Below are 14927 nucleotides of genomic sequence, written 5' to 3' on the forward strand. Positions count from 1 at the left end.
ATGCTTTTTTAATGGAAAAGGCACTAAAATCCCAAATGAACAGGTGTGTCATGGCTATAGTGTTTATATTAGTATTTGCATGCACACCAGACTGGGGCAGACCCTCTTCACACACTGCTGGGTCAAATGAGGGTAGTGTGTTGTGTGGGCGATTAGCTCAGAAGTTAACAAGATTACATGATGTTTTCAAAGTGAGTGGCAGGTCATTGGCTCTCATTGCTAATCTGTGATCTGACATAGGCCGGTCTGAGATGCTCTTATTATATATTCACATGACACCAGCTCCATGTTTTGTGGCGAAAGTGAAGAAAACACTTGACCAAAATCTGACCACCTTTTTATATTAAATATCTTTCATTGCCTTTACAAAGTTAAGTTTGAGCCAACATATAAATATGAAGATGCAATTCATTTAACAAATGGCTTAATACTAACAATTGCAATGAGAACAATATTGAAAGAACTTTACTAGCTTAAGACGGAGAATGAAAAAAGAGATTTAACATATTTTAGGTTAAAAATGTTATGTTTGAATCCTTAATGTCCAATTACTATATTATCCACTGTTCTGTCTCCCAGTTTTTTTCATATGCAAACTCAAAAGCAGTCATCTTTGTCTTTTCTCGAATAACACGTCCAAACAAACGCTTAAAAATGGCACAACAAAACTCCACCAGACATCCAATTAATGTTTGAATTTATTTTCCAGTTAGTTTTTGGACAACATTTGGAATAGATGAACATCTCTGTTTTAAGACTTTATAACCTCTATTTTAAATACTTTGATTATACAACCTTAACATGTACATACAATTGCATCTTACATATGTTAAGTTATTATAATATATAAACTGATATATTTACAGCATGAGTGTAGATGCATAAACACCCATTTTACAGTCAAATAACTCAAAGAGGGAAAAACATTTCCTGGATCAATAAATATGAGAAACAATCCAACTGAAACACACTTGTCTGAATTAGCTGTTCGCTTCACCCCAGAGGACCTAGCATATTGTACATGTAACAGTGAAAGAACATTTCTGTTATTGGACATGCGACTACAGCATGAACCACAATAATTGTACTGTACATTATTTTTGTATTATATAATCAAGATTACGGATACATCTGTCAGACTTTATTCAGATGTTTTATTTTCACTTAGCTTTGGATAACTTTGAATATTGTCTTGTGAATTTAACCATTCTGCCATTGGCACTAATTCTAACTTATGTGTATGGAATATATACATCTACGCTGATTAAACAGCAGCAGCTCAAATAAATTGTCCACCAGACTGATACTTTAAAAACATAAAATACAAAAACAAAACATTTGACATTGAAAGTGCGTCCTCCAAATTGAGAAATACATTTAGAGAACATTCAGAACTGAGAAGACCGTTTTTATAAAACATTCTTAACGTATTTGCTAACCACATTTGTTCAAAGTGCCCCCTCCCCCCCCACATTGTACTTCTGATGCAAGGTCACATTATCCAATCACACACAGTTGTGCTTAACACAAGAACCACTTTCCCATTAACACATTAAGGCTCCCCTTTACTGACGAGGGTTATGGGCTGTTCGGTTCCAGGCCGAACTGTAAAGGTCATACCATACTGATGTTTTGACTGCGTTCCGTTGCTGAAAAGAACAACAAATGAATGATTATGAATTTATACTGTACACAAACACTGGGCTTATTCTCTCGAGAAAAAAACTGCCATATTTTACCTGGTGGGAACTTTCATTGAGGAAGACTCCTGATATTTTCTGACCAATTTATCCTCCAGCTCCTGCATGTTTAGGGTTGGTACTTTGTTGACCACAGGGTAATTCGTGCTCTGTGGTCGGGCTCTGGGGACAACAGGGACCTTATAGTCCTCCTCGGACAAGGGGGCACCCCAGTCATCAGAACTGGACGCTGCTTCCTTCACTGTGGCCATTTTGTGGTCCATTTCCAACATCTTTTTTTGTAAGATGCTTTGTAGTGTGGCCTGGCTGGGTGAAAGATTAGATGGTAGCTGAGTAGGGACGGCTTTTGGTTTGGTCTGGGGTTGCAGCTTTGGCTTTGCATCAATGTCAGGAGGTGGGAGTTTTGGAGCTGGTGGGGGTTTGGCCTTTGGAGGAGGAGGTAGAACTTGAGATGGAGGTAGATGGATCTTTTTTGGTGGTGGTGGTGGTGGTGGTGGTGTTGTTGGTGATTTTGGTGTTGGTGCTGGTGTTGGTGCTGGTGCCTTTTTCACGGGAGGGTCAGGTGGAGGCATGGAAGGAGGGGGTTCCATAAAATCGTCAAAATCGTCAAAGTCATCAAACTCTGGCGGTGGAGTGAGTAGTGTCATACTTAACTCCTCAGGCTGTGTGGATTGAGACTTTAAAGGGGTTTGCACTGCATGTTGTTTCTGCTCAACCAGGTTGGTCCTATTTGCAGATGCAGCCATCCTATTGAGCACTGAACTTCTGGATAGCGTTTGATCTATGACCAGAGCAGGGCTGCTGGGTTGCTCTGGACTCTGAATAGTTTGCATATGTACCACAGGATTGACGGACTTTGAACTCTCCTGCAATCTTTCTGGAAATGTTGGAGAATAAGTTGAGCTTGGCCTTGGGCTGACGATAAAGGAATTGGGACTTGAGTCACTCGGTTGAATGATTGCACTAGGCTCCTGATGTGACTTGCTGCTGTTTTCCCGTGACAGAGTGTGACTCGATCTGTGTTTATCTCTGTCTTTAGCCGCCTTCAAAAGAGCCAGTGGCGAGGCTACAGGTCCATTTCGTGCCCCGTTAGATTCATTACTCTTCAGGCTGCGTAGTTTGCGATCTATTAACGGACTGTATTTGAATTTGCGACTTTGACTTGGAGATTCTTCAAGTCTGTCGTTGACTGTCTCTGAATTCACCTGAGAAACCTTTGGTCTCTGAAGCTGTGGTGAAGTCTGAGGTGGAGGCTGGAGAGATTTGCAAATGTCTGGCTTTGTTAGAACTATCGCTGCTTTAGCCTCCTTTGTTGGCTCAGGCAGGCGTGGTGAAGGGGTTTGGGTTATGTGTAAGGACTCTTTCAGTTCCTGTACTTCTTTGAGAACTGGTTTGGACGGTGTGGCCAATTTAGGGGATTTCCCTTCCACCGCAACAAGCACTTGAGAAGAGTCAACAGATGCAGAATCTTCCAGGAGTAACATCTGCTTTGGTCTTGGGTCATGTTCCTGATACCCGCTGAGAATTGAGGGCTGAGGAACATTGTAAAGCTTTGCTGTGTTTCTGGGATTGAAACTGGACACTGCTGCTCTCTGCACACGGGGAGGTGGGGCAGGGCTCTGTGGTGGGGAGTCAAAGTTGAACATAGAGGACAGTCTGATGGGTTTTTCAGGTGGTTTCTTAAGAGACCTAAGTGCCTTTTCAGAAGGAGGCTGAGGTGGGGCAAAAGCTGGGCACTCAGGTAGGTTGCCTGGCGAAGGGCTAGAAATAGGTACAGATGACAAAGAGCAAGTAGATGGAGGCTTTGGCGGAGCCATTGGTGGCGGTTTAATGAAGGTAAAGTCTTCTTCATCCGCGAAGGGTGCCTGTGAGGACGGTTTAGCCAAATTTAGAGTGTTCAGGTCACCCATGAAGTCTGGTGGAGGAGGGACAAAAGTCTGTGGAGGGGGTGGAGGCGCCATTGAGGGAGGGGGAGGAGGAACAAATACTTCCCCCTCCACAAGGTCGGGCACAGATATAACAGATCCATTGGAAAGGTGATGTCCACCAACTGTGTAAAGAATAGAGAATAACTGAGAAAGTGTACACTAAGAGAACACTTAAAACATTGTTACAAGAATATACATTCTGTAATAATAATTAGAATAATTAAGAAACATGGATGCAATGATGTGCTTACATTTTATACAAAAATGTTATACAACGGTTTATCAAAAACAAGTTTCAAAAAGTAGATCAGGAAGAATCAACGTTTAATGATGAAAATAACTAAGTTGTGTATTTATCACACATAAATGTAGAATGCTTCGATAATATTAAATGAATTACTTCCCCCTCCTTCTACGACAAACACTCCCATTTTGTAAACAATCTTGCCATCTGGTAAGGCAGTTGAGACACATTCAGGAGGGTTATTGAGCAACAGCCTGGACAAACATTTACCTGCCCTGCTTCTTTTTTTTTTTAACACTTTACGGCGACTTTCTGATTGCTGCAATCCATCAACTTAGTTTGAGTAAAGGCACCGCAAGTGATCTGAGTCCATCAAAGAGTAAATAATGAAATTCTTCAAGATTATGTACATATTTGAAGTAGGTAGACACTCACTTGAGCCGTTGGTCTTTGGACCATTGATCGGAGGGAGGAGGGGGACTTTGGGTGTCGGGACGGCAAATCCTTGAAAACTGTCAGATGTGGACTGTGAGGGGGAAAAAACATTAAACTGTTGATATTTCAACAAGTTCAACACAGAAAACAAGAATGGATTAATAACAGAAACAAAATAAAGAGGCACTTAGAAATGTTGTTTTTGTTTTTGTACTGGGAGTATTCGCTCCTTGAGTGAACAAACCAGTTCTCAGGAATTGAGGACAGCCCTCAATGTCCCTTCGTAACAGATTTACATGTCCCATTTGTTATTAATACAACAAGGCTCTAATATTGGTATTATGAGGAACCTTATATTTTCAGTAATGCTTTTTTAATTATTATTTTACCACATGTATGAATCTGATTTAAAATGATATATATTTAAATTGTTTTAATTGTACAGCACTCTTCCACATACTTTAGTTATGAGGAGCACCAAGTGATTCATAGGATACACCTATTATTAATTACATTGTCCTACTGTTAATATGGGCCAGGCTGCAAAAATTGTAGGCTGTCAATTAGAGGCCTCTGTTTCCAACATGGCAACAACACTAAACACACACAGTGTTGACACAATACATTTCCATGTGAGTTAACTGGTATACTGTATGCCCTTCGAAGGGGCAAACCAAAATCCTTTCAGAGACAAGAAAGAAATCTACTGTACCTTTTGTTTCTAGGCTCTGAGTAATTTGCTATTTGAGCAACAAGCTTACACCAATTTGAATGAAAAAAACATACTTATTCCTTAGGCTGGTAATGAATAAGGTTCTTATAGTTGCGGTTAAACTGCTTTTCAGCCCTTTTAATGTTTGCATTCGATACTAGAATAACTTGGACATTTGCCTGATATCACACCCTAAATCTTTCTCTTGGCTAATACTCGCAGGGCATTTATGTGGTTTCTTGGAAAGGTATGAAGACTGCGCCACAGGTTGAGGGCGTGTCTCTAAAGATGGCGTATGATCCAGATTGATTTTGTCTCTTTGTTCCCTAAACTGTGACTCACTTTCATTTGTCACAGCAGCCTCAGCTGTCCTGCCCATGTGCTGGGTGTGTCACGCCAAACACATGCCTCAGACACCGTCACAGAACACTCCCAAACTCTGAGGTGTGTGAACCATAGCAGAGATGAGCGCTTTATTTATATTTGCACCATGACGATATAATGGGAGGCATGACAGTCATTCAGGCTGATACAAGTTAAGGTGAATCTTCCCGAACCACTTACAAATAAAACTAACTCAGCATATTGGGATATCTACACTTATGCACAGAGGTGAAACACTTGGATAATTACTTCAGTAAAGGTATCAATGCCACAAAGAGAACATAATAAAATTCCTGCAATAAAAAATTTACTTGAATTTATAAAACTATTATCAACAAAGGATTATACAAAACTAAAAGGCTCATGCTGCAGAATGGCCCTTGTGAGTGAACAATATTTAACTCTTAAATGCATTAGAGTAGAAGTATAAAGTAGAATCTAAATAAATTACTCAGTAAAGTAAAAACTGTACTTAAGTACAATACTTATTTATTGTACTTAGTTACTTTCCACAACTTGTGATAATTTATTATTAACATACTAAAACCAAATGTGGCCGTTTATATTTAATGTATCAACCACAATGTTTTTGCAATAATTTCAAATGTCCATTTTGAAAACTACCCTGAATGCAAGTTTAAAGCTTAAGGGACTGTTTTTATTATTATAAATGAGCTTTTGTCTTACAGTATGCTTTGTAATGCACCTGGATGGTAATAGCATTTCAATTAAGAAAAACATTTTGGACTAAAATCGCATTGTGAGTTACATCACTGTTCACAGCCATACTACAAACACTTTATAAGAAAAGCGTCAGTTGTCAGTTTAATCCGACTCACCAAACACCAATGCTATTCTGACAAAATAGTAAATGATTGATTAGCAATGACTTGGTAGCGCCCTGGCCTGTGCTTGTTAAAGATCCGACCCAGATTCCAATCCAGTCAAACAATAAACATTCTTTATCAGCTCATTTGAATATTTCCAGCTCTTCAGATACAGACTACAATATTCAGTAATCATTTAATTGCAGGTAAACGACGGACGGGGGAGAGTCTGCTCAGATGCATATCATATGATATTTTCATTCAGGAAACTGAAAATTGTGAATATGTACAATACACGCATGAAGCTTTACTGAGATACTCACAGCATGATGCTTGACGGTGGGTCTGGCCCGCACACTGGCAGTCCCCGACTCGGGGATCGCTGATGACTCCAGCACCAGCTCCACATTGTCTGAGTAAATAAAAAACAAAACACATTACTATGTTGTGGCGGGTCCTTAGTGAGCAAAGTGGGTTTCAGTTGATGATTTAAGCCATTGCATTGCTCAATACTATGTGAATATTTGGGCAATGTGGTTGGTCTAAGACACAGACCAACAGAGCCAAATACTTTACAATGAATTGGTCATTGTGCAGGTGATGAGATATGCACCAAAGTGGACTCTTAGTAGTTACAGTGTGATCATATGTGCTGTAAAAGTAGTGTTGTTGAAAAATATATAGTTACTGGCAGCTGAACAAACGATTGTAATCTTTGTTTATATTTCACTAGTGTGTAAAATGTAAAGGTTAGCATTTATTTGAATAAATTGAGCTTAAATGACACTACTTTAACTTTTTTTAAAGAACTGGTTGGCTAAATATGAATGTGTATTGCTTTTGAAGTTCTTTAAATATTTATTGTTTGTAGTGCAACAGCAGAGCTTAATGATCCTGCATGTGTAAGTCAAAGTGGATATGGGATATTGATATCATTCTTCAATGTTTTGTGGAAATGCTAAAAAAAATGGTCTGTTGGTCTTTTTCTTAACATTTGTGTTTGAGATCTTACTTAGAGGCCCAAAGGTGAAAGGTTGACTTGAAAGGGCACCGAGACCAAGGCAATCACTAAACTCATCCCCATCCAGCTTAAGATGTGAAACAATAAGAAACCATTCTGCTAAACTGACTGATAATACTCGAGGTCTCCACGCTTGGTTTGAGAAAATAAATGTACAAGTCGCGCATTCCTTCACTGCTCATTCCACATCAGTCATCTTCTCTGTCCAATAAGTGAATGTTGAAAGAAACTTGTCACTCAAAGGCACTTAGTCTGCTGTCCAGAGCTACACATTATAAACAAAGACAGCAAAGTGTTTTACTTTACTTAATAGGATTGACCTTTTACTCATGTTCCCCCTGTGATACATGCACTTTAAAACATATAGTATGATGCTGTCACTTCAAAAGCAATCAATTCAGAATGAAAAACTACAGGAAGAATTGATTTTCATGTCCAACCAGTTTAACCAAATGTGAAGTTTCCCTATTGTGCACCTGCCTTATTTAAATTAACAAATATTCCCTCTCATATTACGGCTTTGCATATTAATCCCTCCTGTTTCCTGTTTCCTGCTTGAACTGATGCCACACAAGCCATAGGAGTATGTAAATACTATCTTAATTTTAGACATTTGATTTGCTATAGTTTGGCAAAGTAAGAACTAAGCCCAAGGTCCACTTACTATCTTTTTCTAGATCTTTTATCTCATGGTCTCCTTCAGCAAATACAGAGTGCTGTGTTGTTATTGCATATAAATATGCTGTTATTTTTTTTGTTTTACAATTCTCTTAAATAAATAATGTATTTCTTAATCAATGTATGATAGTACAAAATAGTAGTATAGTAAATAGTATAACAACAGATATTTTAATTCATTTGAATTGTCATAACATTGTTTTCACAATATTTTACTGACAGTAATTGTATGTGATCAATCCCAATCACCTCATCATCAATCATCATTTTGTTGTGTATCTAAAATGATAGCTGACTCACATAAACTCCACCGAGGCAGGTAAGAACAGCAGTACAAATGTGTTAAACACGAGCAGTGAGACGAAATGTTTTAGACATAAATCACATTTCAGAGTGCTGGGTCAGGGAGATATTCAGTTACACCAATGTTTCCACTTGACTGGAGTTTATAAACTCCAAAACAAAAAAACAAAACCCTTGTTTCCTCAAAGCATTGTTAGGGCGATACTAAGGCAAACTAAGTCAACACAATGTGTAGAGGACAGAGGACAGGTCAGTGTGGAGCCAGACTTGGACTTTACCATTGAGAACAGGTTTTTATTATCTTGATTTCACCTGCTGCTGCCTATTCATCACGTCATTGCAAAATACCAAAATACTGTTGTGATTTCCTTTAGGACCAACAGCTGTACAAATGGGAGCTTCGTGGTTAACACTTCTGTCCATGACAACATCTGGTACAAAGGTCGTGTTGCTCTTCAGTAAAAGTTGAAAGTGAGGACTAACTCTATATAGCCAATGGGCTCTGTTCACATTGTACTCACCCATGTCCTTCATTTTGGTATTGGTGTCGAAAAGAGACTGGTTCTTCCGACCCAGAAAATTCAGACCCTTCCTCATGATTATAGATAAGTTAAAACGCAGCTACGACTGGTCAGCTCTATACTTATTGACGCATTTTGAATGAAATGGTAAATCCGAGGTAAAGCGCAGGTGAGTTACTTTCCCGACAGGTGCACCCTTACGCGCCTGCTAAATCTGACTCCACTGATTTGTTGCAAAGTTTTCGGGACATACAGAGAAAATGGAGCTAACCCCGCCCACCCCCTTTCACCGTGCCTCCCTGTTTTATACACTCCCAACAGGTGAGGCCTCGCTCTCCTTTTCACACACATTCCAGCACAAATCTCACCTGCGCACGGAATGAGTCGCTCGTCTACTCCTGTGCGCTTCAAAGCAGGGCTGTTTGTTACACTTATCATTTTCTAGAAACATTAGGGGTATTCAATATAACACCCAGTGTTGGACAATGATAAAGGTCTGACTACTTAGAATTCTCTTTGTAAAACTAACTCTCATGTTATATAGCTCATCAGTGCTTAGGTCTTCTTCCAAAAGTAAGTAAGATGTTGATGGGAAATAACATCTCTTATGGTATAAATGTGTAATAAAAAATACTTCTGAATAACTTTATTATACTTTGTTACTTTCAAAAGCCAGAATTATATTGGTAACAGAGAAAAACTGTTTGCTGCTTTATTGGACATAATACAGTTATTATTTCCCTAAAAAAAGGTTATGATAATAGGTACAGGGTACTAGATCTCACGGAACATATTTCCTCCTCCATATTTATTATAAAATATTGGTTTCTGTATATTTAATTTGTTTTTTCATTTATCTCAACCACAAATCACAAGAGTGTAAAGGGTCCATTTTCCACACCTGCAAGATTATGTTTTCTTTTAGTAACACATTTCTAACAAACAGCCATTTACTCATTGGCAAAAATAAGCAGCTTAACCCTTTAACAACCAGCGCCACAATTTGGTAGAGCACATTTTGTGTCTTGATATGTTGTTGAAAAAAAAAAAAAAAGTGTAACTCCATCTGATTCAGCCAGCTCTACCATCTGGTTGACATGTTATGCACAAAACAACCTCTAGATGTCACTGTGGTTCGAACAGAATGCCCTCCAGCTAGCCTCCACTGAGAAAGTTGGCATGCTAAAAAATCACTGCTGAAGAAATCACTCTTTTTGGTCAACTTTTGTAAGGTAACCATATCATTTTTGACATATGTTAGTGTCAGAGCACTGACTGAACATAGATAACTTGATGCACACATTTTTTTTTAACAAGGGTGTAATTATTTTTTTGAAAATATGCTGAACCAATCGGTCTAATTGGCCATATGGTAAACTAGCAATATGACTTTTTCAGAGTTTCAAAGATGTTTTCCAATAAGATATGGTAAATAAATGGCTAGATTCATGGTAATATTACTAAATCTAGTACTGCCTTATGAGTCTCAGAGTGAAAGAGTGATAATAATTTACAGTATATAGCACCTTTCATGCATGGCATACAGCCCAAAGTGTTTTTATTATGAAAAACACTTAACATTACTTTTTTCCATTATTTTTTGTTTTACAATTATAATTTATTATCTTTTATGAATATATCGGGTTTTATATGCTCATTTTCCATAAAAGAAAAAAATGTATTTGAGTTTGTGCTTTATTTGAGTTTGATGCATACAAATACTGTACTGTATATGATGATTGTTGAAAATGCACTTTTACAATGAAAGGCCAGCTCGACCAGTTGGTAGAGGCTCATAAAAACCAAACTGTGTGGTCAGTCAAAACAATGTGTGGTTATTTGTGTCCCATTTGATAAAAAAAATGCAAACAAATAATTTTTCCATAGCTTTTTTCTTGGTCTGGTAGTTAAAGGGTTAATCATCTTTATTATAAATACATGTCATGCTTAGGTAATACTTGAACTCGTGCCGCCATTATTTACACAGGGATGGTTAACCATCTGACCTACATATACAGGATAACCGTGAAGATGATGCTAAAAGCTAAAGAGGATAAGGACTCCTCTAAAGCTCAGAGTTAGCTGACCCCTGAAAGCAAACCAACAACCTCATTTACCAATCGCCCTCTGAGCTGAACCCTATGGCTGAATCACAATCCTTGTTTCTTCAAGAGCTTGGTTCAGATGAGGTCAACATTCACACTGGCTGACAGTCACTATTTACTCAAGTACTGTGGTATAACCACCTAAAACTTCACTAATCATTGATTTGTTATGTAATATAATATTGTTGATCAGTTTTAACATTATATTTAATTGTTTACTTAAAGTCTACACTTATGTGCAATATTTAAGAATAAAATATGATGATCTATTAAAATCAGAATCACATTACTTTGGCCTAAATATCATAATATCTATATGCTTTTTAAAGTTTTTCTGTATCATAATAACAGTACAATACAGTAAACGCTTAACTTGGTTCAAAACTCCAGAAAAAGATACCACGAGGAACTTGAGTTACTTTATGCTCATACTATTTTTATCGGAACACTTCTTCCACCGCTGGTTAATATATAATCCAGGATTTTTATTGATCTAGTAATATTCCAATAAGGAAAACCGATCCATTGCCTTGATCAGATTGATAAACGACAAACATTTACACTTGAAATGTCTCTACTAAATTAATCATATAATATATTAATAATACATATGAATTATAATTTAATAATTATGTTGGTCTTCAAGTTGGCCAGTTGTTTTTATTCCAATCATGAGTTTTTTTTAATAATGATGCACTTCATAGTACCAGTCAATCGTTTTGTATTTCTTGTCTTGGCTACAGTGTTTGTGTGACGTCTGCCTGTCGCACCTAAACCTCAGTTGTCCTGGAGACGATCAGACCGGTCCATCCAGTTTCTCTGTCCTCCTAGGGATTCATCAGGCCGACTGATGCTCGCTGAAATGTCAAGAATGTGCTGACAAAGGCCTTTCACGGTTCACAGTGAACCTGTACTTCACACTTCACAGTGCTGAACAAGCGGTAAAGCTCGGCTCTACCAGGAAATGCAGGCAGAAGCAGTTCTGCGTATCATCAGCTCTTTTCTAAAGTTCAATTAATGACTTCAGTTATTTATTGCTTTTATTATTTTAATTTCATTGAATCTAATATAGCCACTTTTCACAGTTGATATGTTATCATGCGAATTGAGAACTGGCCGTGTTTCGGTAGCAGTCAGTGCTAACACCTGGACCATTACAGCATTTCTACAGATCCACTTCCATTTTCCTCCCCTTTGTTCCCCTGTACTTCTAGCCTCAAATGAAACAGGCCCTGACTTGTGCATTAGGAAAATACAAGACAGGTAGTGAAACAGCTGACGTAATTTGTAAACAGACAATAAAATAAAAGGAAATGGAGATCGAAAGATCTTACATATGTTGCATTCCATTGTGAAGAGAACTATGATGTTGCTAATGGAAATGAAACTGAAGATAACATCAGAACCAGATGTATTGTGTGTAAGAACAAGAGTTTCAACATCACAGATCTGTGAAGCCAGATTTCATTTTTGTCAACAGGTTTTCTTCAGTTGAGTTCACAGGTCTTGCTTCTGTGATACATTTGTCAATTAGTAACTGATAATATATTTTATTACATTGTTTTTATCTAAATTAATATATTACTATCAAACTACTTCAGCTCTGCATGTGTATTACATTTGTATATAATGCAACACTGTATGATCTGTCCAGGGAAAGCAAATGTTCTAATGCTCTAAGCGCAGAGGGGACCGTGCTTTCTCTGCTGCCGCCCCTAAACTGTGGAACGACCTGCCCTTGCTAATCAGACAGGCTCCCACACTGTCTGTTTTTAAATCCCGTCTTAAAACCCACCTCTTCTCCTTAGAAACAAGTAGATTGTTGCTTTTATTTGCTTTCAGTGGTCTATTGTTTTTATTATATGGCTGTTTTATTTAATTTATTTATTTTAATCATTATTTTTATTCTGGTTTGTTTTGTGTTTGTATCTTTTATTTTAAATGTATTTATTTTATGTTTTGTGAGCTTATCTTCCTGTACAGCACTTTGGTCTCAAAGTTTTTAAAGTGCTATATAAATAAAGTTGGATTGGATTGGATTGGAAATGTAAATACGACCGTTTACGCAGATACATACTAGTAAGTATGATTTGCTTTATATTTTTTGTAAACAGAATTCATATGTATATAATCATTACTAATGTAATGTTTCTGAAGACCATTAAAATCAAATTCTTCCAGGTTTGATGACGCCTCAGTCCAACAACAGCAGCCCCCGCTGTGGATCTGACGTCAGGTTGAGGGGCTTTAAGAGGGTCTAAAGCAACACAGGGACTCCAGTAAAGCTAGGGCAGTCTTACACAGGTTTAAATATCCTAATCTGGGAATTGAAAAGAAAATTAGTTTAAAGGTCAAAGATGGGATCAGGTAAGAGTATAACAGGGGAAAATATGTTGTCTGGGGATGCAAAATTATTGAAAGCGAAGGATGAAAGGAATATAAAAAGGTTAGAAAACTGTCAAAGGAACTATAATTTCACGGGAAGACTAGGGGTAGAGGAATGTGAGGGATATTGTCAAATATCTGGAACAAACTACCAGAAACCTGCAGGTCTGCTGCAACTCTTTTAAATCCAGGCTGAAGACTTTATTTTTGCCGCTACTTTTAATTGAACTATTCACATCTTACACTGCACTGTAACTTGTATCATATACCTGTGTTATTCATGTTTTATTATCTTTGCTTTTTAATGTTTCTAATGTGCTTTATGCTCTTAATGTCTTTCATTTTTGTAAAACACTTTGAATTGCCTTGTGTTGAAAAGTGCTATATAAATAAACGTGCCTTGCCTAAAGCTAGAGTGAGCTGATATTTGCATCAAAGAATTGCAGTAATATTTAGTCCAGACAAACTGTGTGTGCCAACAGCTTAAATATTTTTTGAGGTTTAAAAACATATGGTTAATGCTGAATTGCAAGTTTGGCTTCATGTTTATATGCCCATATTTACCTCTGAGTTTACTTTCTCTTTTACCTATGACCCCTCAGGTGAGGCTGAGTTCATGTTAATGTCTGCGGTAACAGACAATGAGACTCGAGGCCCCTGGGCACAGACAATTGGTGCTAGTGAATTAATTTCAGTTTTTCGCACTCTCGCGGGAGTGTCATTATTGTCTCACTACTACTATTACTATTACTACTACTATTACTATCACTACTGTCATTATTAGGCTGTAATTTGTTATATACTGTTGGAATGGGTAAGCAGGCCTATTGTTTTTGGATATTTGTGGAGTTAGGTGGTCCATGAGTGTTTTTTATTGGTTAAGTGGTCCTTGGTATGAAAAAGTTTGAGAAACACTGCGCTAGTGGATTGTCAAAGGGGGAGCTTCGTTGCGGGGAAATTATACAGATGGCTAGTCCGCCCCTGAAAATGTCTATGCAAACGTTATTATTAATAATATTTTTTAAAATATATATATAAAAAAAATTTATCAATTTTTTTAAAATAATTTTTCTTTTTTTAATTTTCCATTTTTATTTTGTAATCATCTCGCGACCCCCCACTCGGGACTTTGGGAACCCCTGTCAAAAAGCATGAACACAGTTATAAAGAACAGGCAGGCACAAAAAGAAAGAGCAACAAGGGGATACTTGTTAAATGAATGCTTAAAAGGCTTAATGATGGCCACTCACAACCAAAGTAAGTGCTAAAGAGACCATGCTTTCACAAATACATTTAAGGTAGAATGTTTTTGGTAAGATGAACAAATAGTTCATGAAGCACACTAATTCACACATCAACTGTAATAGTTGATATTTGATTCAATAAGTCAGTCAGTTATCTTTGATATTAAGGTTTTGGCAGCTGGGGTCATGTAGCTACACAATAATTTAATGCTACCACTATAGATCTCTTTCTTTTGTTAAGGCTTTGCTGGCAAGCAAAGTGGATTACAACTCTGAGCCTTTCATACGCACTCAGAGATGAGGAGATGAAGGGCTAACGGTGGACCTTGCTGCTGCTCTTACACTTCATGCTGACCCTGCCTGGATGCTGAGTGAATGCAGTTGTAGGTATTGGCTATGTTTTTACAGGATTTTTTTTAATGTATTTTTATAAAAGAGAC

General features: G+C 37.6%; 1 protein-coding gene across 2 annotated transcripts; it reads right to left on the reverse strand.

Moving 5' to 3' along the window:
• Positions 1-680: 680 nt before the first annotated feature.
• Positions 681-10726, reverse strand: LOC307040691 (uncharacterized protein). Of its 2 annotated transcripts, none has more exons than XM_079683802.1 (5): positions 8754-10726; positions 6554-6642; positions 4308-4398; positions 1740-3750; positions 681-1649 (listed from the first exon to the last, which is right to left on the reverse strand). In XM_079683802.1, exons 1-5 carry the CDS (start codon positions 8827-8829, stop codon positions 1553-1555), a joined length of 2364 nt encoding a protein of 787 aa, XP_079539928.1. In that variant the 5' UTR covers positions 8830-10726; the 3' UTR covers positions 681-1552. The 2 variants fall into 2 exon arrangements, with proteins under 2 accessions (XP_079539928.1, XP_079539927.1); XM_079683801.1 differs by having other exon boundaries at positions 4308-4422.
• Between the last annotated feature and the right edge of the window lie 4201 nt (positions 10727-14927).

The sequence above is a fragment of the Notothenia rossii genome, assembly GCF_949606895.1.
Source record: "Notothenia rossii genome assembly, chromosome: 5".
Taxonomy (NCBI): Eukaryota; Metazoa; Chordata; class Actinopteri; order Perciformes; family Nototheniidae; genus Notothenia; species Notothenia rossii.